General features: G+C 41.0%; 1 protein-coding gene and 1 non-coding gene across 16 annotated transcripts in view; both read left to right on the top strand.

Annotated features, from left to right (window-relative positions):
• MACF1 (microtubule actin crosslinking factor 1) overlaps positions 1-24784 on the top strand; it is a 329515-nt gene that overhangs the window by 172151 nt on the left and 132580 nt on the right. For 10 of the 15 annotated variants that reach the window (XM_064372195.1, XM_064372194.1, XM_064372185.1 and 7 more), the window contains 8 exons: positions 1875-7340; positions 7869-8018; positions 10659-10874; positions 10961-11110; positions 16581-16814; positions 19052-19201; positions 20386-20619; positions 22573-22797. In XM_064372195.1, the coding sequence (XP_064228265.1) occupies positions 1875-7340; positions 7869-8018; positions 10659-10874; positions 10961-11110; positions 16581-16814; positions 19052-19201; positions 20386-20619; positions 22573-22797 (6825 nt within the window). The remainder of the gene's footprint in view (positions 1-1874; positions 7341-7868; positions 8019-10658; positions 10875-10960; positions 11111-16580; positions 16815-19051; positions 19202-20385; positions 20620-22572; positions 22798-24784) is intronic. The other 5 variants (XM_064372199.1, XM_064372196.1, XM_064372197.1 and 2 more) reach the window with 2 other exon arrangements.
• On the top strand, positions 16114-16217 carry LOC135273525 (small nucleolar RNA U13). The gene has a single exon (XR_010341314.1). It is a non-coding gene; the product is annotated as a small nucleolar RNA U13 (small nucleolar RNA).

Here is a 24784-nt window from a genome sequence, read left to right on the forward strand (position 1 = left end):
ATAATTTAAAATCTGAATGTATTATTCTGTGATAAAATACCTCAAAAATGAGAATTTTTAAGGAGCTGTTTCTAGGATTTGCAAGGGCAGTTTTGACATCATATGAAGTTTGCCTTATTCACTAACCTTAGGACCTAACTCCTGTGTTAAGACGTGACTCTACTGTACTTGTCTTTCATGGTTTTCTGGATCTGACTCTGGGCAGATGTACAAGATTTAGAGTCAGACCTTGATTTGTTTCTGGAACTCACTAGTTTTGTGACCTTGGACAAGTTACATAAACTCTATCCCTCATTTTCATTTCTTCAAACTAAAGATTCAAACAATTGTTTTCATAGGATTACTGTGAGAATTAAATGTCAGTGTTCAATAGATCTAATAATAAGTAATAGCTGTAATCATGGTTATTGTACTACCCATTCTAGCCTGGACCAGAAGAAAAGTTACTAGTGGTTCCATAGGTAAGGGTCCCCAATCTGTTTCTTCCTTGACTTGCTACTTCCCAGTCCTAGAACTAATTTAATTTAGAGCCATTGCCTTCGGAGAATCTAACATTGTCCACCAAGAGTATGAGTACCCCAGTTGCTAAATAGTTGCTTGAGTAGTATACACAGGACTGTTTACGGGGATACACAGTTGTTCTGGAGCTATTGGGCTGCTTAAATCTCTCTTACCATTCTGTGGACCAGTGCTGCTGTGCTCATCAGCAGGGAGGTGCTACTTCCAGAGTCTTCTCTGCGGTTTGCAGCACCAAAAATCTGTTACATGGAGTTGAATTCTTACTTTGGGGGAACTGTTATGTGTCTTTAAGAACCTTCATGATAGCAGGACGGTGGCCATGGAAGTCAGAATCTGCTAAGGAGTGTGTAACAACTCAGCTGCCAGGAAAAAAAAAAAGAACCTTTATGATGATTTAGTCTTAGAAATAAGATTAATCCTGTCACTTTCACTGCTTGCCACCCTGTAGAGCTTGTCACTCAGATATGCTTAATGCCACTATCTCTCAAGTAATGTAGGAACTTCTGGCATGTTAAACATTCTGCAGTTTAGAAAAATTCTTTCTTAGTATTAACACTGGGTGGCTTGCTTCAGAATATTTCCTACATTTTGGGGCTTATCCCATGGTAGGTTTTTCTTGTGGTCAGAATTTTATTTTATTTGTTTATTTATTTTTGAGATGGAGTCTTGCTCTGTCTCCCAGGCTGGAGTGCAATGGCTCAATCTCAGCTCATCACAACCTCCGCCTCCTGGGTTCAAGCGATTCTCCTGCCTCAGCCTCCTGAGTAGCTGGGATTACAATGGCTAAGTTTTTGTATTGTGAGTAGAGACAGGATTTCACCATGTTTGCCAGGCTGGTCTTCAACTCCTGACCTCGTGATCTGCCCGCCTTGACCTCCCAAAGTGCTGGGATTACAAGCGTGAGCCACTGTGCCCAGCCCTCAGAATTTTATACTATACTTCCTTTTTTTTGTTTTTTCCTTTTTTTTTTTTTTTGAGACAGAGTCTTGCTCTGTCACCTAGGCTGGAGTGCAATGGCATGATCTCGGCTCACTTCAGCCTCCACCTCCTGGGTTCAGTGATTCTCCTGCCTCAGCCTCCTGAGTAGCTGGGATTACAGGCATGTGCCACCACACCCAGCTAATTTTTGTATTTTTAGTAGAGACGGGGTTTCACCATGTTGGTCAGACCAGTGTCAAACTCCTGACCTCATGATCTGCCCACCTCGACCTCCCAAAATACTGGGATTACAGGTGTGAGCCACCACACCTGACCAATATATGATAGTTCTTTGACTCCTTTCAATAGTTGTCCTTTACCATTGGCTCTGATTCAGTTTTCTTTTTCTTTTCTTTTCTTTTTTTTTTTTTTTTTAGGATTGCAGAGCAGTTGCTGGGGTGATTGACCTAGGCACAGTGGAGATCTTTCCCATCTTCAAAGCCATGCAAAAAGGCCTCCTTGACCAAGACACAGGCCGTGTACTCCTGGAATCTCAGGTTATCATGTCTGGCCTCATTGCCCCTGAGACCAGTGAAAACCTCTCTCTGGAGGAGGGCCTAGCCAGAAACCTCATTAATTCCCAGATGTACCAGCAGCTCCGGGAGCTACAGGATGCCCTGTCCTTAATAAGCAGGCTTACTGAGAGCCAAGGCCCTCTTTCTGTGGTGGAAGCAATTGAAAAGAGAATTATTAGTGAGAGAATTGGACTGAAAATCTTAGAAGCTCACCTGGCAACTGGAGGTTTCAGTCTTTCCCCTAGTGAAAACTGTGTTAACCTAGAAGAGGCTTTTCATCAAGGCCTCATTTCTGCATGGCTTCATTCAGTATTAGAGTCTCATCTTAGAACATCCAAGAATTTGATAGACCCTAACACAGCTGAGAAAATTGGTTTGCTGGAGCTGATGCAGCGATGTATTGTCCACCAGGAATCAGGATTCAAATTGCTGCCTGTCAAACAGTTGGCAGGGGGGATGGTCAGCTTGAAATCAGGCCGGAAGGTTAGCATTTTCCGTGCAGTTCAGGAAGGACTAATAGATAGGCAGGTCACTGTCCGGTTGCTGGAAGCTCAGCTTTTTGCTGGTGGCATAGTAGATCCAAGAACAGGACATAGACTTACAGTGGAAGAGGCTGTAAGACATAATTTGATTGACCAAGATATGGCCTGTGCTACCCTTATAAGGCAGCTTCAGACAGGAGGCATCATAGACACTGTCACTGGGCAAAGGCTAACAATAGATGAAGCAGTGAGCAATGATCTAGTAGCTGCTAAGATTGCCCTTGTGATTCTGGAGTCCCTCTGGTCATTCATGGGGTTGCTGTGGCCTGAATCTGGGGAGATCCTCCCAATTACAGATGCCCTAGAACAAGGTATGGTGTCTACTGAACTAGCACATAAAATCCTTAATAACCGACAGCATATTAAGGCTCTATTTCTACCAGCAACCACAGAGATTTTGCCCTGGAAGAAAGCAATAGAAAGTGGTATACTGGACAGAGATCTTGCCAATAACTTAAAATTGATTTGTATACCTGATGTGATGCCCAACATGCAACTAGCAGACTCTGCAGAACGAAATATTAATCCTGGAGCAGCAGTTCTACCGTGCGACAAGAGCCAATCTAAGGGCATAGCAAGCCAGAGTGAGAATCTGTTGTTCCAGCTGATGACGCACAGCTATATTAATGTGCATGATGGACAGAGGCTGCTTCTGTTAGACGAAGAGCTGATGGAGACATTAACATCCAGAGATGAATATCAAACAAGTCTTCCAAAAGTGGTTGAAATTGGGCATCAAAGGCAAAACACTCCTGAGGGATTGCGAGAATCAGCTAATGTGAAAATCTCAGGAACTTTCAGCGATGGGTGGACTGTGAGGCTGCCTGAGTTCCAGTTTTCTTCTCAGAATAAAGAATATCCTAATCAGAAAGACTGCACTACAGAAGAAGGCAAAAAGACCACTGTAGAAACAGAAGGTTCTTCTGTAGAGAACCCTGAACAGGATCTGTTTGTAGGAGAACAAAAGGTGAGAAATACAAATGTTGACGCTTTGAAAGTAATAAATAAAGTCAAATTAGAGGTGCAAAGGCAGTTGATAGGTACCAAAAGGGAAGACCAAACAGCAGTATCTATCAGAGAAAATGTCAGCAGGGGACCCCTCCTGACCGTACCTCCTGAGGAGGCAGAAGGTGTGCTTTTGGTGGTTGACAAAGATATTTTTTCTGTTGAAACACCAAAGAAAGAGCATCAACATCAACCTCTCAGAAATACTTCCTTTATATATCAGAATGAACAAGTACACACTCTTGAGACTGAATATATTCATGATGAAACTGGAGGATCTCACATTAAACCCCAAAGCAAAAAGCCACAAGTTCAGGTAAAGAAAACTCTAGGTATAAAATTAGAACTAAAGTCTGAAACTGATGTGAGTGTTCACCCTCTGGACAAAAAGAAAATGTTAAAGAAAACATTTTTGGCTAGGGATGACTATAAACAAAGTCAAGAAGCACAAAACATTGCAGGTGGTAGTGTAATGATGTTAGAAAAGACCGATGAGGAAGATTATGGCAGGGAAACTTCCCTGTCATGCAGTCATCCATCAGAATTGCTTGAAGAGGCTACCTTGAATGTATTATCTGCACAGTTACTAGATAGTGGTATTTTTCATGAACAGACAGGTCAGAAGCTCTTACTAAATGAAGCAATAGCCCAAGGCATTGTGCCAAGCCACACTGCTGTGAAGCTTATGGAGAAGCTGAACATGTTTCGGGGGTTCTTTGACTCTCAGACCTGTGAGTCTTTGACAACTGAAGAAGTCATTGATGAAGGTCTGATGGATGAGAAATTATTACATAATGTCCTCATGGCAGACAAAGCTATAAGTGGTATCTTAGACCCTCGTACCCACACACTATGCTCTGTAAAGGATGCAGTTACACTTGGACTTCTTGACAAGGAAACAGCCACCAGAATTTTAGAGAGGCAAGTAGTGACTGGTGGAATTATTGATCTGAAACGAGGCAAAAAAGTTTCAGTAACTTTGGCCTCAACTCTGGGCTTGGTGGACATTGCTGACCAGCCAGAGCTTATAAATCTAGAGAAAGCTTCCAAAGGTAGAGATGCTGAAAAAACAGTTAGAGAGAGATTAATTAGTTTACAAATGGAAACAACAGGACTTATAGACCCTGTTAGTAAAGCCCCCTTAACAGTTATGCAGTCCATTGACAGAGGTCTTTTGGAGAGAGAGGAGGCCATTCGTTTGTTATCTAAGCAGGTGGTAGATGGAGGTATCATTCACCATATATCTGGGATGAGACTTTCTGTTGATAATGCCTTCAGACATGGCTTAATTGGTGAAGATTTAGCCAAGAATCTTAAAAAAGTTGAGAGCTTAAAAATCCATCAGTTTTTAAATCCTGAAACAAAGGAAACTGTTTCCCTCCCTAAAGCCATAAAATTAGATCTTATTACTCCAGACCTGGAAAGTGAAATCCAGGAGGTTCAGGCCTTTACTGGAAACTTTGTGGATCTCATTTCTGGTCAGAGATTGACCTTGGCAGAAGCTAAAAAAGAAGGACTGTTAGCTCGTGAAGCAGTATTGTCTCCAGGAATGACGCATGGCATTGTAGATCCTGAGAACTGCAGAATTGTCCCCTACTCAGAATTAGTCAAGAAATGTAAGATTGATATTGAATCTGGACAGAGATATCTCGAAATAATTCCCTTCTCAGACATTAAAGATGGGGTGAGCAACAAAGTACTTACACTGTCTGAAGCAATTCAACTTGGAAAAGTAGACTTTGCATCTACACTGAAGGTTCTGGAAGCCCAGGCAAATACTGGTGGAATCATAGATGTTGCTACCGGAAAAAGACTGACATTGGCATCAGCTTTGGAAGAGAAACTGGTGGATGAAAACATGGTCAGAATTATTGCATCTCATCAGGTGTTAAATGGAGGAATTGTTGACATATTTAGTGATCAGAGAGTGACTTTAGAGGAAGCTATTGAGAAAAGATTCATCAGCCCTGAACTGGCAAATACGATACAAAGAGATACTTCAGAGTTCAGTGATCACAGGGCTCAAATTGTAAAGCAAGAGGGGATTGAAGTGTGTGCATTACAGAATGAAATTCTAAAAAAGGATCTGTTAATTGATTGTAATCAGACTGCTAAAATGAGTTGTAATAAAGGAGAAGAGAGTGAGAGATTACTTCAAATTGAAAATCATTCTGCACAAGAAAAGGTTAAAGTGAGAGTTTCTGATGGGGAGCAGGCAAAAAAGAGCAGGGAAATTTCCTTCCAGGAATTTGGGTGCAAGGGCCAACATAAGCCAAGAATGTCTCCAGATGTTAAAGAATTTATCAGTATCATAGATCCTCATAATCTTGAAGGAAAATCCTTGGGCCAAGTGTCATTGACACACCCTTACTCCGAAGTTAGTGACTTTAAACTCAAAGAAGTGTCTAGAAATAACATGGGAAAGGATACAAATGAAGAGCAGGAAAAAGCAGTGACACAAATGGAAATTATCTCTCATATGAAACAGTCTACCTCATGCCTAGATTCTGAAGAAATAAGAGAAAATCAAGGGGAAGTGATTTTGGAAGTCGAAGAATCATATTGTGAAACATCAGGCAAATTGCCGAGTGAGCAGGTTTTGCAGCAACCAGTGAATACCAGGATGAAAAATAAGAGAGAGAAGAGGGAGGTGATTGTAGAAGAAAGTATCAAAACATACAAATCAGCAGTTCTTTCTGAAGAAAAGTTGTATCAGGAAACTGCCATTAGAGATGAGCATGACTCCCATATAAAGAGTCAACCTAGGGAAATGACCTCAAGTGAAAAACGGAAAGAAGCTGATACAGAAATGGGATTTTCTGTTACTTTTAGCACTGAAGACTCTTCTTCGCAGGTGGCACCTAAAGGAATTTCTGTAAAACATCAAGATACTGTAACATTCTTCAGCTCTAAACAGGCCAGTGAAGGGAAAGCAAACAATTTAAGTGTCTGCTTGACTTTAAAACCAGAAGAAAACTTACCTGAAGAAATTGCTTGTGGGGCCCAGAGTGAACCATTCCCTTCTATGACCCCAAGACCTGAAGGACTGCACTACCGGGAATCAGATGGAAAAGCCCAAGTGACAGATGCATCCCAAATTTCCAAAACAGACAAGTCTTTCCAAGGAACTACCAGACAGGAGACCATCTATCATCAAGATTCCTGTGCTACTTCAAAGACTAAGGAAACCAAACATCTAATTTCCTCATCTAATGAATGTAAAGAAAAGTCATACCAAGAAGTGTCTTTTGACTCAGTAAGAGGTCTTAAATTGGAAGAAATTACAGTTTCTAGACCAGATTCAAAAGAAGTCAGTTATCTAGAATTCTCAGACAGAAAAGGCCTTCATTATCAGGGCAGCAAAAGTAATGATACACTTTGTGGAACTCTCAAATCGGAAACAGCAACACAGGAAATAACTGGAGAGAAATTTCTAGAAAGGGCAAACCCTAAAGTTACAGGTCCAGAAGCAGGATCCGTTGAGGACATAGTGTCTCAGAGAGGTTCCAGAGTCTTGGGATCCTTTCTTCCAGAGAAACTATTCAAAGATGGGTTTCAAAAAGAGAATGCAGGGCAACAGAATGCCATCATTAGTCCTACTGTTCCAGAGACCAGTGAAGAAAAGACAGTATCCCTAACAGTATGCTCTACAATGAAGACAGAAAAGACACCACAGGAAAAGCTCAGAGAAAGCCCTGGCAGTGAACAAACTCCCTTCATAACTGCAGCTGGAGAAAAGGGAAATGGAGATGTAAACTCAGAGCCCTTCAGAGCAACTCAAGTAAGTAGTGTGCTTTTTTTTTTTTTTAAAGATATAATTAGTTTAATGCTAAAATTCTTAACTGGGTACAGAGTTTACATATATATAATGGTATGCCTGTATACATTTTAAGGCACTAGATGATTCTCTAAGATATAACTTAGTTTATCATCATCTGTTTGTAACACAGTTGTTGGAAAATTAGGCTTTGGCTCTGAGTGTCTTTCTGAAATCTGCAAGTGTTTAAAAATAGAAATGAGCTAATAGAAATACTAGGATGATGCAACCTGAAATCAGAATAGCTTTTGGAAATTTTGGTAAGATGATGCTTGTAGATTGATAATTCTGAGCTTTTCTGCTCTCTGAGGAAATTAGTAAAATCACCTTTGTCTATTGATTTGAAATGACTTAAACAAAATGTTTTATTTTATCCCACTTTATGTGCAGTAAAAATTGCTTCTATTTGTCTAACAAAAAACTCTGCCTGCTTCTAAAGCTGACTTACAGGAGAATGCCAGAGCTGAGTCAGCTTTCTTTTTGGCTCCACAGAATGTATTTACCCGGCAACTCTGTTTAAAACATGATGAGAAGCTAGTATCCTATCTGTCTCTGTTACGGGACATTGAAATGAGGACCAAACAGATTCAACCTTTGGAGCTAAACCTGGCAGAACTACAGGATCTGTTATGTCAGGCCAAGGTAGGTTCCAAGAGACTTCCACTATAGACACCAGCTTTAAGATAGCTGCCTCCATCTTCCTTGAAGATTTCAAGGCTTACTAGGACCTGCTTGTACTCTATTCTAGGGTAAACAATCTCAGACCCTTGTCAGATAATTGTGGGATGGGCTACATTTGGATAGACTGGATAAGATTTATAAAGGATAGACTTGAACAGACCTTAGATTTGGCTATGAATCTATTGTTATCTGCATGGTTTTGGATTGAATTAAGTAAGTTCAAAGGCAGCGTGATTGGTTAGGAAACTGTTGCAGTAATTCAAGCAAGAAATGTTGAAGGCTTAAAATAGTAAGTTATATATATAAGTTAATCTCTCTTACTTCCTAAAACTGTACTAAGACATCAGGAAAAAGTTTTTTTTTTTTTTTTTTTAGTGCATAAATTCACAAAGGAAAGACAGCAAGAGAGAAGAAGACAGCAGTAATATTTAGAAGTTAGAAAGCAGATGGATGAGGAGGTAACTACCTTAGCAAGCCAGAGTAAACCAGATCCTCAGCTTACAGTGGAGGAAGCTAGAGAACAACCTGATTTACACTACAGAACTCCCCAAAGCCTGAAAGATTGGGAGCACCAGAAAGCAGAGATGGAAAGTGATATGCAAATAGGATTATAAATGGTTTAAAGTCTATTTAAGAAGCAATTAGACCTTTAGATTTTCAACTTACTTCACATAGCCTGGCAACTGCTTGTGCCATGCTCTAACAGAAGACTGAATGTTCATCCTCTGAGGAAAGTAATTCAGAGTGTCTCTTGATTAGGGACAGCAGCCATTTATTGAAGGTAAATATTCCAGACAGAAATCGGTAGGCTTAACTGGAAGTTCACATACTGAATCTTGAGTTATGTCCTTGCTCCTGCTATGGTTTGACCAGCCCAAGGGGAAAGACTTAATAGTACTGATATAAGTGGTTTCCCAACTGTATGGCCCAACTCCATCACCCTCAGTGAAAACTACAGCCAGCAGAGCAGAGTTTATAGTCAGCTTTTTAGGGCATTACTTTCCACATGAGCATCCAGAAAGCTTCTGATACAAAAAGAGAGGCTAAAACAAAAGAAAAAGAAACTTGGACAAAATAGAGACTATTTAGGAAGAAAAACATCCTTAGGGCCAGTCACAGTGGCTCATGTCTGTAATCCCAGCACTTTGGTAGGCCAAGGCAAGAGATTGGTTGAGCCCAGGAGTTTGAGACCATCCTGGGCAACATAGTAAGAAATTAGCCAAGACTGGTGGTGTATACCATAGTCCTAGCCACTCAGGAAGCTGAGGCAGCAGGATTGCCTGAGCCCAGGAGTTTGAGGTTGCATTGCGCTATGAATTCATCACTGCATTCCAATCTGGGAGATGGAGTGAGACCCTGTCTTAAAAAAAAAGAAATAAAAATGTATTCAAAAGCACCACCCATTTAAAGGACAAAAAAAAAAAAATACATTGAAAAAGTCTAACTGGAGATCTCTGAAGACCTGGAAACACTCATCTCAGAGAAACCAAAGGAGGAAGAGTTGGCTCTAGTAACTGCTGCAGGGAAATCGAGTACAATAAGGACTAGAGGGGAGATTCAGCTCCTAAAAGTTATTGGTGCCTTTGAACAGTTTCATTGGAGTGGTGGGATATAAACTAACTTGCAGCTGGAATAAATGAGAGATTGGACAGTGGAGACAATTAATACAGATCATTCTTTCCAGAAGCCTTATGTTATGTAGAGGCAAGGAATGAGGTGAGACACTACCCGAAGGAGATGGACTGAAAGGAATGTTTTGAATGGATTTTGGACTGAGAATAAAGAACAAATTAGAAAGGAAAACTTGACGTTAGAAGAGGGAGGAAGTGGTAACTGATGGAACCAGTCCCTTAAAAACATAGAAAGACAGCCTTGAGAGGGAGGAAGAGTGGCTGTTTCACTGAAATTGGAGGTTAAGAGTTGTCATAGGATTGGAAACACAGTGAAGACAAATTGTAGTGGTTTACTGATTCTCTCAATATCCAGTGTCTGACCTTGAGTAGGGTGGCTGAACAGGGGCTGAGGATGATGGCACAAAGAACTATATCAAGTATATCACAGCTTATTTCTGGCTTATCTGTTGAGGACCAGAATATTACAGACTAGATGAGTGGGAAGCCTGGTTGGGGATAGCCTTGTGTCCTTTGGTTCCATGCCCCTGGAATTTAGAGTGGAAGAGTTATCCTTTGGGTTGATTTATTTTGTAGCACATTAATTCTGCACAGCTGCTCCTTGGGGAAAGGCATAGTGACACCTTAGAGAGGCAGCAAGTTACAGTGGAGGGAGCATGCTGCACTGAGTCAGAAAACCTGAATCCAAGTCCTGGCTGTACTGCTTACCAGCTGAGTGACCTTGGACAAAGCTGTTCACATTTTTTTTAAGCAATGAGGGATCTCTTCTGTAAATCCAGAACAATAACATCTACCTTGTCTCATGAATTAGTGATTGTGAGAACCAAGTAAACTAATGAACGTACATAAAAACACTTTCTAAGCTCTAAAGTGTGTGTAAACATGGGATGAGAGAGAAATGTGTTCACAGCTGATTCCCAGATGGATTTCTAGTCTTGCTTTTATAGGTAACTCCACTTTATTCCCTCAGCTATTAGACAGGGAGTTAAAGGATCTGACCACCTTGGTCAGTCAGGAATTGGAGTGTGTGAATCAGATTATCGTCAGCCGGCCTCAAGAAGTCCCTGCTCAACTGTTGAAGGCTCTAGAGAAAGATGCCAAGAATCTTCAAAAGTCTCTCAGCTCTGTGAGTGACACTTGGAATTCCAGGCTACTCCACTTCCAGAATGCTGTGGAAGTAGAAAAGGTAGCATTTTGTTTTTATTCATAAAGGCTCTCCAAGTCTGGGTGGCTGGGAGATTTTTATAATGTGATTTGCCATTTATTTCTTAGACTAAAGTGTTAAACCAGCACACACAGCTAGAAGGCAGACTTCAAGATCTGAGAGCCTGGGTGGGCAATACCAATCTTATTCTGAACAGCAAGGGATCTAACAGTGAAACAGATGTTGACAGCCTGAACTGCTGTCTCCAACAGTATGAGGTAAACTTTCTACCCATTCTCAAGCCTGTTTTCTTTGTTCTTTGAGTTGTATCAAATTTTATTTTCCTGCTAGGCAAACCAGTATCCATATTTATCTTTTTTTTTTTTTTTTTTTTTTTTTTTTGAGATGGAGTCTCACTCTGTCACCCAGGCTGGAGTGCTGTGGCGCGATCCCGGCTCAATGCAACATCCTCCTCCCAGATTTAAGAGATTCTCCTGCCTCAGCCTCCCGAATAGCTGGAAGTACAGGCACCCACCACCATGCTTGGCTCATTTTTGTATTTTTAGTAGAGATGGGTTTTCACCATGTTGGCCAAGCTGGTCTTGAACTCCTGACCTCAGGTGATCTGCCTGCCTTAGCATCCCAATGTGCTGGGATTACAGGCATGAGCCATCACACCCATCCATTTTTATCTTTCTTAGAAAGTCTGATTTTCTATTTTATAAATAAAGTCAGCTATGGTTAGGTTTTTAAATTATCATATCCCTGGCCAGGGGTGGTGGCTCACACCTGTAATACCAGCACTTTGGTAGGCTGTGGTGGGTGGATCACCTGAGGTCAGGAGTAAGAAACCAGCTTGGTCAACATGGTGAAACTCTTTCTCTACTAAAAATACAAAAAAATTAGCCAGGCAGGGTGGTGGGTGCCTGTAATCCTTGAGAGGCTGAGGCAGGAGAATTACTCGAACCCCTGAAGCAGAGGTTTCAGTGAGCTGAGACCGTGCCATTGTACTCCAGCCTAGGCAACAAGAACGAAATTCTGTCTCAAAAAAAATTATCGTATCCCTGGAGCTTCAGTGATTATAATTATTTCTCCTTTCAGCTATTCTCTGAGATACCATCTACAGAATGACCTGTTATTATCAATCTCATCTTCTTTTTATAAGTGAGCATCTAGAATCTGTCCTTTGTTTCTTTTTTGACCAAGATACAATCCTGCGTGCATGCACGCACATACCAGTATCAGGAGATTTTTCTTGTTGTTTCAGGGATACATGTGCAGGTTTGTCTTATAGGTAAACTGCATGTCATGGGGATTTGATGTACAGATAATCTTATCACCTGAGTAATAAGCATAGTACCCAATAGTTATTTTTTCTGATCCTGTCTCTCCTCTCATCCCCCACCCTCGGGTAGGCCCCATTGTCTGTTTTTCCCCTCCTAGTATTCATGTGTTCTTGTTTAGCTTCCATTTATAAGTGAGAACATGCCATATTTGGCTTGCTGTTCCTGTGTTAGTTTGCTTAGGACAATGGCTTCCAGCTCCATCTATGTTGCTTTAAAGGATATGATCTCATTCATATGGCTGGATGTATTCCGTAAAATGTGGTGTCTCCATTTTCTTTATCCAGTCAATCATTGATGGCCATTTAGGTTGATTCCATGTCTTTGCTGTTGTGAATAGTGCTATACTGAACATACACATACATGTCTTTATGACAGAATGATTTCTATTCCTTTGGGCATATATCCAATAATGGGATTGCTAGGTCAAATGGTAATTTTAAGTTCTTGTGGAATCGCTGCAGTGCTTTCCACCATGGCTGAACTCAGGAGAATTTTTAATGGGTTATTTAGAGCATGGGTTGGCAAACATTTTTTTTTGTTGAGATGGAGTCTTGCTTTGTCGCCCAGGCTGGAATGGTGCAGTGGCACGATCTCAGCTCACTACAACCTCCACCTCCCTGGTTCAAGCAATTCCCCTGCCTCAGCCTCCTGAGTAGCTGGGATTACAGGCGAATGCTACCACACCCAGCTAATTTTTTTGTATTTTTAGTAGAGATGGGATTTCATCATGTTGGCCAGACTAGTCTCCGACTCCTGACCTCAGGCATTCTGCCTACCTCAGCCTCCCAAAGTGCTGGGATTATAGGTGTGAGCCACTGCACCCAGCTGACAAACTTTTTAAATAAAGGGCCAGATAATAAATATTATAGGCTTTATGAACCATATGCAAAAGACCCATTTCTGTTGCAATCACTGAAAATTAAAGCAGCCATAGATAATACATAAACAAATGACTATGGCTGTGTTCCAGTAAAACTTTATTTACAAAAACACGTGACAGGCCAGATTTTGCTTGGGGGCCGTAGTTTGCTGACCCCCCTGCTCTAGAAAGATGCATTTCTTCTTAAGCCCCAAATTAATTGATTCTTTTTATTAGTCAATGAGAGAAAAGTTAGGACCATGAGATACTTGTAAGCCAGAGAGTTTCCCCCCCATACTGTTCTTTTTTGTTCTATTCAAGATTATATCAGGTATTACAGTGGTTTATCAGCCTTCTGCTATAGAGAGATAGCCCTCTCCTTCAACATTTTAGAATGTCAGAAGAAAACTAGAAATGTCCACTCCTTCTGTTCTATCTTCTCCCTTTTCCCCAATCTTAAGAGAAGCATACATAAAAGTTTGTTTATGGTCAACCTATTCACAATCTCATCCCTCTTTATCACAAAAGAGTTGACCTGCCTCCTCCTCTTTTACCTTTTATCCAAAGATATCACTGAGGGAAAGCAATTCAGACTTTTTCCAGTCTTTATCTGTTTGCTAAGATATTACAAAGAAGCAAGCATGTAAAAAATTCCCATGACATAATATGATATATAAAAACATAGAGACATAGAGCATCTCATGCCTTGTTGCCCTCCCCTAGTTATAATATATGAATCCTCTTGTAGGCAGAGAACAACAGTCTAAGCCTTGTTTTCCTAGTGATAGTTTCCTAAATTATTATGTTCACAAAGGACGGAAGCTTTGTCTTATTGTTAGCAGCGGCAAATCCATATGGATCTGCAGTAGCTCGGTTCTTGCCTCCTCAGGTGAAAGAATTTGACCAAGGGGCATAAGGCAGAGGGAGAGACTGAGGCAAGTTATACAGCAGGAGTAAAAGGTTATTTAAAAGTTTTAGGGCCAGGTGTGGTGGCAGGCGCCTATAATCCCCATTACTCAAGAGACTGGGGCAGAATAATTGCTTGAACCTGGGAGGTGGAGGTTGCAGAGAGCCAAGTTCATGCTACTGCACTCCAGCCTGGGTGAGTGTGTGACTCTGTCTCAAAAAAAAAAAAAAAAAATGTTTTAGAGCAGGAATGAAAGGAAGTAAAGTACACTTGGAAGAGGGCCAAACGGCCAACTTGAGAGATGCAAGTGTGCTGTTTGTCCTTTGACTTGGGGTTTTACGTGTTGGCATGCTTCAAGGGGTTGTTTCTCCTCCCCTGATTCTTCCTTTGGGGTAGGCTGTCTGCATGTGCAGTGGCCTGGCAGCACTTGGGAGGGGCCACACGTGCAGTGTGTTTACTGAAGTTGTACACATGCTCACTCGAGACATTTTCCCCTTAACAGTCAAGTGTTCCTAGTCATATACCAGTTAAATTTGGCCACGTTGCCTTTTAGTGCGCATGCTTGAGCCCACTTGCCCAGCTCCTGAAATCTTATTGGGAAGCTGCTAATCACCAGCTTCAGGTGTTTTACTATCTATTGAGATCCTGCCTCTCCCTGGTGCCGGCTGCAACCAATTATTATTTTAGTGATACGGTTGAACAACCACCTGACCATCACCTGATGGTCGCCTGACATTCTAGGAGGCGACCATCAGGTGATGTGGAGGTGGGCAGGGCCTCTCATGCCCTGCTCATGGCTGCATAACTACCTACTGTAACATTATGATAAATATTCAAGAAGCCCTCCCTGCCCTCTCTGCAGGATTGACTACTCTCAATTGATCTACTCTCAGTTTCAAAGTGATAGAGATCCTGTATAATTACATGCTTTTAATAGTATGAAAACAGATGATTTTAGTGTTTGGACAGTTTTTATTACTTTAAGGGAACATTGTATAATACAAGAAAGTCTGAGTGTAATCTTTCACAGTTTAAAAAATAGTATAAACAGCATTATTTACTCAAAAAATCAAATTTTAGGCTGTGTGTGGTGGCTCATGCCTGTAATCCCAGCACTTTGGGAGGCTGAGTGGAAGGATCACTTTAGCCCAGTAGTTTGAGACCAGTCTGGGCAATGTAGTGAGACTTTGTGTCTACAAATAATTTTAAAAATTAGCTGGGCATGGTGGTGTGCACCTGTGGTCCCAGCTACTTGGAAAGCTGACGTGAGAGGATTACTTGAGCCCAGGAGGTCAAAGCTGCAGTAAGCTTTGTATGCACCACTGCACTCCAGCCTGGGTGACACAGGATCCTATCTCAAAAAACAAAAATTTTAGCCAATCACAAACAAATTATATGTTTTCTCAGTACTGGCCTACAAGTAACTCATTGCTGGACAGATACAAATAGATATTTGAACCTAAGAAAGTACAAGGGGTTAGGTACATCTCAGATCAGAAATTCATGTTATACTTTCCAAAACTTTAAAAAAAAAAATTCATAGCTGGGCACAGTGGCTCATGCCTGTAATCTCAGCACTTTGGGAGGCCAAAGAGGGCAGATCACTTGAGGCCAGGAGTTCGAGACAAGCCTGGCCAACGTGACAAAACCCTGTCTCTACTAAAAATACAAAAAATTAGCCAGGCATGGTGGTGCACGCCTGTAGTTCCAGCTACTAAAGAGGCTGAGGCATGAGAATTGCTTGAACCAGTGAGGCAGAGGTTGCAGTGAGCCAAGATTGTACCACTGCACTCCAGCCTAGGCAGCAGAGCAAGAAAGATTCTCTTACTTCTTTTTTTTTTTTTTTTTTTTTTGAGACGGAGTTTCGCTTTTGTCACCCAGGCTGGAATGCAGTGGCGTGATCTTGGCTCACTGCAACCTTCACCTCCCGGTTCAAGGGATTCTCCTGCCTCAGCCTCCTGAGTAACTGGGATTATAGGTGCCTGCCCAGCTAATTTTTGTATTTTTAGTAAAGACAGGGTTTTGCTATGTTAGCCAGACTAGTCTTGAACTCCTGACCTCAAGTGACCTGCCCACTTCGGCTTCCCTAAGTGCTGGGATTACAGGCATGAGCCACTGTGTCCGGCCCCAAGACTCTGTTTCAAAAAAAAAAAAAAAAAAAAATTTCAGATCCTTTTGTAGTTCATGAGCATGATGATTGGGTGTTCACCTGCTTGTGTGAGATGTGCTACCCTTGAACCTTGTTACAACGTCGGCACATTACGAATCTGACCAGAAAAAAAAAAAATTCACAGATATTCTGGATTAACAATAGTATAATTATGCTAGCATAAATAATTGAAAGCTTACTGCATTTGGAAATCAAGGTAGGTCGAGTAAAGGAAACTTTTTTAAAATTTTTTTTTCTTTCTTTTTGTTAAGGAAACTTAATTCTAATTTATGAGGAGTTTGGAGAGACCAAAAGTGAGAGAGACTTTAATTCTGGTTTGGCCCTGGAATCATGAGTGCCAGTTATGAAAATACAGGAGATTAGCCTCTCTGGTTCTGTTGGTTTTATTCCTGGACTGAGAAATGGAAGATTCATGGTTTGGTTTTGTTTTGCTTTGTTTTTGCTTTCCTTTTTCTATTTACCTTAGGATTTGAAACAGCCTATGGCTGAAAGGAAATCTCAGCTCGATGCTCTTGCTTTCGATGTTCAGTTCTTTATCTCGGAACATGCCCAGGACTTGTCTCTTCAGCAGAATCGACAGATGCTGAGGCTTCTAAATGAACTGCAGAGGTCCTTCCAGGACATTTTGGAAAAGACTGCAGCTCAGGCGGATGCCTTGCAGGGCCATCTTCAACAGATGGAGCAGGAAGCCCTGGTGAAGGTCAGACTGAACCAGCAGCTGGGCTCAGTTTGTCATTTGGGATATCCACTGTCATTGGGTTTTCTGGCCAGACTCTGTGTATCATGATTGCAGGAGTCTGGGTTTACCAGTTTTGAAATTTTATGTCATGCAGGCCAGTATGGTTCTAGTCCAGGAGGCAGCTATTCTGGCTGTTTTTCTTGCCATGTCTTTGGTTTTATGTGTGTGTGAGAGAATGTATGTGTTTACATGTGTATACATATGCAAGTGTTTTCTTTTAGTGAGACTTTTCCTTCACTGTATCTCATTGTCTCTGACTTTCAAATGAAAATCATGTATCTAGTTATTTCCCTACTTTACTTTTTCTTTCAGCATTCTTTTGAGGGCTCGTAAGAACATCTAGATACTCTGAACTCTTGAAGAAACGTTCTGAAATCAGTTTCATTCTATTTAATCTATTTCAAATAATTTATAATCAGGTTCCTTGACAATCTTTAAATGGCTGACAAGGAAATTTGTATTAGAATCATTAATTTTTGGCTCTTTAAAAATTAATATTATTTTCTTGCACCTTTCCTCACACTGTAGTGCCCAGTGCTTATTCAATCATGGAAAACAGTATGTAGAAGCAGGGATAATACTTAAAAACAAACAAACAAAAAAACTAACCATCCTACCATCTTCCATCATGACTCCCTTCTTGCAAAGCTCATTTCAATGTAATTACATGAATAATAACATCAAAACCTTAGAATACCTAGAATGATGTTTATGCCATTTCTGCTGTTTAATAATAAGTTGGCATATAGCAAGATGACATTAGAATTATCATTATCAACAGAAAATTTGTCTCAAGGGCTCCTTTATTAAATATTGTGCAAAAAATTGAGCTTTTGAGTCAGACTTTAAGGGAATTAGGGTGGCCAGTGCCATATGTCCCCTATTACTGTCTCATTTTTTCAACTGTATTGAAATTGCAATATACCAATGGAAAGCTTTAGGTTACTTTCCAAAACTGAGCATTTGCAATACTCTAATTCAGGAGTTTATATAGCATAATATAACCTTTGGATAATTAATGAAGTAACATTGGTCTGAGCCACCTTAAGACCAGACCCAGCCCAGATTCAGGGTAAGCTCCTGAGCTGAAACAGGTGATAGAACTGCACGTGAACATCCTGAGCATGTAATTAATTCCACAATGCTTATTAACCTTGTTATTGTCAGAAATGCTCTGCTTCTCTCAATATTTGCCCTGAATGTGTGTGTATGTCTCTGTGTTAACTTGTTTGCTTTGCTTTTTTCAGATTCAGTCTGCACCCATCCTAACCCATGAAGATCCTGTTTTACAGCTGAAGAGCTCTTAGGAATTCTCTTCCAGAGCCCTTCTATTTGTCCTAAAGAGGGGGAGAGAGGGCCAGTTTGGGCACCTGTTTGTAAGTGCAGGTGACTAAAGCGCCATCAGAAGGTAGAAACTGGTGGAAAATGGTTTTAGAAGGATGGTCAGGAGAACACATCATGCTCAATTGCTCAGTCAGGTGCTTCAATGTCATACAACTGAGATAAAATCTAGAGAAAGGATCAGGCACAGAAACATATTCCCTCTCTCTCTCCTTGGGCCTGGCCTGTTCCTTTGATGCTAGTGTAGATACCTAAAGGACTGAGCCACTTGGCTATTCTTGGGCACTTTCCTTCCCAAAATAGCAAAATCTAGCCCCTCATGCCTGGGGTGTAATCATTTTATTTAATGTGTCTGCATTGATGAGACATTTGATTTATAAAGTCAGCTCAATTATTAAGAAGCTTGATTAGCTTATGAATTATCCAGGTCTTTGATTTTTCTTCTACTTTTCCATTTTATGTAGCAAATCTCTGGTTCTAGTGGAGGGATTGATCAGAACCACTAAATTATTATCATCATTATCATGTGTGGATTTCAAGCATCTGGGCTCTTTGTTCTCCATTTCCAAAGATAGTAATAGAAGTCTGGTGAAGGAGCTCTCAAACCAAAACCTGAAGTAGAAGCATTCTCTCTCATAATTATCCTGATTATTATCTAGTCCATAGACCCAGATCAGTGGACTGTCCAAATGAGGGGAGCTTTCCGAATATGACTTCTGTGCCTTTTCCTATTCTAGTCTCCCACCAACTTTTCCATCCTTCAGATATAACCTTCCTGTTTTACATTTCAGGGAGTTTCTTGTATTTGTAAAATGTGAATTAGTAAATGTCTCTTGACCCCTTTGCATTTTAATTAGACCCTGCAGAAACAACAAAATACCTGTCACCAGAAACTGGAGGATCTTTGCAGTTGGGTAGGACAGGCAGAAAGAGCACTGGCAGGCCACCAAGGGAGAACCACTCAGCAGGATCTCTCTGCTTTGCAGAAGAACCAAAGTGACTTGAAGGTCAGTGAGAATCTTGTCAGTTTTTTTTTTTTTTTTGAGACAAAGTCTCTCTCTGTTGCTCAGGCTGGAGTGCAGTGGTGTGATCTTGGCTCACTGCAGCTTCAACCTCCTGGGCTCAGGCGATCCTCCCACCTCATCAGCCTCCCCCAGGAACTGGGACAAAGGCACAAGCCTTTAATTTTTAATTTTTTTTTGTAGAGATGGGTATCAATCACTATATTGCCAAAGCTGGCTTCAAACTCCTGGGCTGAAGCAATTCTCCTGCCTTGGCCTTGGCCTTGGCCTTCGCCTCTCAGAGTGTTAGGATAACAGGTGTGAGCCACCACGCCCGGCAATTTTTTCATTCCTTTGACAGATATTTAGTGCTTAAGGGTTGGCAACAATGGTAAACAGACATCATTCCTGGCCTTGTGAAGCACACAGTGTAGCAAGGCAGACAGAAATTATACAGGTTATTACAAAAATGAGCATAAAATTATTAACTGTTATATCTATAAAGGAAAACTCATATGAGAACGTATACTGGAGAGACCCAATCTAGTCTAGGATTTCAGAAAAGATTATCTTGAAGAAATGTCACCTAAACTTGAGAAATGAAAGATACGTTGGGGTTAATGCATGAAGAGGTAGGAGGAGGAAGAGAATATACCAGGCAGAGGCTTATGTATTGGTCTTGAGACGGGAATGGGATTGAGCACAACATATTCAAGAACTGAAAGAAAGCTAGTTCAATTGGACTGCAAAGAACAAGAGTAAAATTAGGGAAAGATGAAGTTGGAGGGGTAGATGGGACCTATATCACTCTGGACCCCACAGGCCACATTAAAGATAAGGAGTGATACTCAAGAGAGTATAATGGCCCATCAGGCCTCCACTCTGCTAAAATTGTGTTATCAACTGCTCTTTTTTGAAAGAATGATCTCTTTGAGGATAACGCATTACAAAATGAAAACATTCTCATACTCAAGTTTATGGACAATCTTCTTTTTTGGCTTAACTAAATATTTGCTTAGAAAATGAAATAAAATTTGTTTGCATGGATTTAAGCCTAAACCTGAAGCAAATTGTTGTCAGGGACTATATACAGGACTATATGTCATTCTAGCCATTCCATCTTTATACCATTAGAGGACTTAGAAGCACTAAAGTTGAAGGCTCTTCCATTCCTATTTTCTTGTGTTAAGGATTTACAGGATGACATTCAGAATCATGTCACCTCATTTGCCACCGTTGTCAAGGACATTGAAGGGTTCATGGAAGAGCATCAGACCAAGCTGAGCCCACATGAGTTGACAGCTCTTCGGGAAAAGCTTCGTCAGGCTAAGGAGCAATATGAGGCTCTCCAGGAACAGACACGGGTGGCCCAAAAGGAGCTGGAGGAAGCAGTGACCTCAGCCTTACAGCAGGAGACTGAAAAGGTAATAGACTGCTATGACACTTGATATTTTTCAAAAAAGAAAATTTTGGTACCAACACAAATAAAAGACAATGAGGGAAAACGGTCTTCTAGAACTCACAGAATCATGAGGAAGCGGTACTTCAGGAGCTAGTCTGTTTTTGTTTTTTGAGACAGAATCTCTGTCACCTAGGCTGGAGTGCTTAATGCAGCCTCCGCCTCCCAGGTTCAAGTGATTGTCCTGCCTCAGCCTCCTGAGTAGCTGGGATTACAGGTACCCATCACTACTACTAGCTAATTTTTGTATTTTTAGTAGAGATGGGGTTTCACCAAGTTGGCCAGGCTGGCTAGTCTGTATTTTTACAAGAATCTTTATTTTTACAAGAAACATCCAGGAGGAGAGGACAGTTGGTTAAAAGTACATATTGCTCCCCCAATCCCCAAACATCTTGCTATCTGTATATTTATTCCTCTGACTAATTGAAAAAAATATCAGAAAGAACTTAGGGAGGAAGGGTAATATTCTGAGGAGGAAAAAAGCTAATGGCATTTTTTTTGAGACATAGTTTTGCTCTGTTGCTGAGGCTGGAGTGCAGTGGTGCAATCTCAGATCACTGCAACCTCTGCCTCCTGGGCCCAAGTGATTCTCGTGCCTCAGCCTCCTAAGTAACTGGGACTACAGGTGCATGCCACCACACCTGGCTAATTTTTGTATTTTTAGTAGAGACTGGGTTTCACTATGTTGGTCAGGCTGATCTCAAACTCCTGACCTCAAGTAATCCTCCTGCCTCAGCCTCTCAAAGTGCTGGAATTACAGATGTGAGCTACCATGCCCAGCCAAATGATATATTTTAATATGAGTCTAGACTGGTGATCTAAGATTACTAGGGAAAAATACCTATGAATTCTTAGCCAAAAGCTGTCCCCAAGCTGCCTCTATAGTTATGATGGGAATCATGGCACTGGGATAAACCAAAGAGAAGCTAAAGTCTCAAATGGTTTTCTGCACCCCACTCAGCACTGGTGGATTGAATTTGAATCCTTTGTTTAGCCTTGGATGCTGACACTAATGAGGAAGGTAGAGGACATGGAAAAGAAAAATAAATTACCTGAAGCCGAATTTTGAAATAGATGAATGTATAACTTGGCATAACCTATTTCATTAATTAAAATACATGTAGAGCCAGTAAATAGAATTTCAGAAGCAAGTTGAAGAATTAAATGTTTCCCTATAGTCTCAGGTAAAAGAAAAAATTTAAAAAGAGCTAAATGTTCTATTTAGTTGAGGAAAGGATGAAAGAAGTTTTTCTTTCCTTTAGGAAAGAGCTGCCAGGTAATTGAATGTGACTGTGCTGTTTCTTACCCTGCCAAGCCAGTGCAGCACTTCTGTGTACCCCGAAAGATTCTGTGAAAGCTTTGCTGGGGTGGCAGGACTAAATGATCTCTTAATAAAATCTTTCTAAATCTTGGGATTTGTTTTGTTTTGTTTTCTTGAGACAGTGTTGTTACCTAAGCTGGAGTGCAGTGGCACGATCTCGGCTCACTGCAACCTACACCTCCAAGTTCAAACAATTCTTGTGCCTCAGCCTTCTGAGTAGCTAGACCACAGGTGTGCACCACTACACCCAGATAATTTTTTGTATTTTTAGTAGAGATGGGGGTTTCACCGTGTTGGCCAGGCTGGTCTCAAATTCCTGACCCTCAAGTGATCCACCAGCCTCAGCCTCCCATAGTGCTGGGATTACAAGTGTGAACCACTGTGCCCTGCCTTTTTTTTTTTTTTAAAGCAGTAAGATACAATGAAGTGTAGAAATATTTTTAATAATTTTTCAAAAAGATATTAGTTATCTTTTGTATATGCAAAGACTGTTTATACCCAGTCTTAGAATTAGCATAAAATTCTCTCTTACTTAACCTGTGGTTGTATCATTGAGTATATAAAGCCTTCTCACTAGACTTCCTCTGTGGCTTTCAGAGTAAAGCAGCAAAGGAACTGGCAGAGAACAAGAAGAAGATAGATGCTCTCCTGGAATGGGTAACTTCCGTAGGATCATCTGATGGACAGCTACTGACCAACCTTCCAGGAATGGAGCAGCTCTCGGGAGCTAGCTTGGAGAAAGGAGCCTTGGATACCACTGATGGTTACATGGGGGTGAATCAAGCCCCAGAGAAACTGGACAAGCAATGTGAGAAGATGAAGGTGAGGGTGTTAGCTTATCCTCACTATGCTAGAGAAATTTCTCCTGCCCTGAGCAAGTAACCACAATCACATTGCCCCTAAATCCAGTGAGCACATCTCAGTTTGTATCTTCTTTGATGTCTCAGAAGCTTTGACACTGTTGTCTACTCTTCTTGAAATACTTTCTCTCTTGGTTTCCATAATACTACTCTGTCCTCACCATCTTTCTTACTTTCCTCTGGCCAAGCTTTTCAAATACTGATGTTTCCAGGTATATCCTAGGCCCTCTTTTTGTCTTTCAGAATATACTTTCCTTGGGCAGTCTCATCTACTCACAACACTATAATTGCCATTTGTGCTAATGAATTCTATGTGTACATTTCCCTCCAGCCCTGATACCTGTCCTGAGCTTCAAACCGGTATATAAATCCATCTGCCTATTTGCAACTTGGGCCCACAAGCACATTAGCATGAAAATGGAACTCCTATTTCCTATGATAGTCCTCCCACCATCAAATGTTCTCTTTCCTGTATTCCTACTTCATTGTCTGAACTGGACTTCATCCTAGATTCCATTCTCTCTCTCTCACTCTTCCACATCAAATCAGTCATCAAATCTCATGCTAATTATATTTCTTTCATAGTCAGCTACACTTCTTCATCTTTATTGAGATATTGTAGTTTAGACCACTATCTACTTTCACTGCTATTATTATAGTAGCTTCTACTGGTCTTCTGTCCTCTTGGATTTTACCTTTCATCCATTCTCTTTACTACGAAAGAGTTTTTCTAAAATGCCATATCCTTGCCTAGCCCTTTTTATGGTTCCCTGTTGCCCTCAAGATTACATGGTTAACTCTCCTCTCAGCTCCCACCCACTGGGATCTAGTCTACTTATTTGGCCTAATCTGTCACCTTCCTTTATACTTGAGCATTTGCTTATATTGGTCCCTTTCCGTTTGTTAGCTAAACTGTGCTCTCACTTTCCTCTGGGCCTTTGCATGCTCTTGGAACTTCCTTGCTTTTTCAGTGCATAAAGTAAGGGAGAGCCCCAGCTATTGGTTAATTTTTACTCATTCTTCAGATCTCAACTTAGAGTTCTTCCTCTAGGAGGCCCTGATTCACCACCACTCACCAAATTTAGGGTATATATTCCCTCATATGCTCTTTTTTTTTTTCTTGAGACAGAGCCTCGCTCTGTCACCCAGGCTGGAGTGCAGTGGCACAATCTCAGCTCACTGCAACCTCCATCTCCTGGGGTCAAGTGATTCTCATTCCTCAGCTTCCCAACTAACTATGTTGGCCAGGCTGGTCTCAAACTCCTGACCTCAGGTGATCTGCTAACCTCCCAAAGTGCTGGGATTACAGGTGCCCACCCTATACGCTCCTCTTATACCCTTTCCTACGTTGTATCATTTCTCATTCTATATTGTTTTCTTTTCTGCATTTCCCTCTAGATGTTAGGCTTGAAAGCACACACTGTTTCTTACAGGCTCCCTATTCTGTAACAAAACAAAACAAAAAAGCAGGAATCACTCTTACTGTTTATTTCTACTCATTCATTTCTTCATTTAGCAATACTGAATACCTGCCATATGCCAGGAATTAGAAATAGGCCAGTAAGCCAACCCAGTAAACCATCTTCAGGGGCATCAACTGGCATATACAGGCACATTCTATTGAGTGATTGAAAGATTACATGTTTAGGACGCTTACAACACATGGATCATATATTTTAGTAGTAGCACCTTTGTAGCAAGAACATTGGCTTAGCTGGAATACTTGTGTTCAGTGGCCTGTGTGGACCATTGTCATATTTTGTATTAATAGGATTTCTGTCTCTTGCATTATGCTTTTTGAAGGTCCATTATAATGTGTCCCCCAAAGCCCTGGTAGTCTTACAGAGGACAGAGCAAAAATGATTCTGCTGTCATAGGGTGTCTTCTGACACCTTTTGCCTTCTGACACTGGCAGCAGTCAGCCTAACCAAGTGGCATCTCCATTCCAG

The sequence above is a fragment of the Aotus nancymaae genome, unplaced genomic scaffold (genome assembly GCF_030222135.1).
Source record: "Aotus nancymaae isolate 86718 unplaced genomic scaffold, 86718_ANA_hifiasm-v0.15.2.pri h1tg000007l, whole genome shotgun sequence".
Classification (NCBI taxonomy): Eukaryota; Metazoa; Chordata; class Mammalia; order Primates; family Aotidae; genus Aotus; species Aotus nancymaae.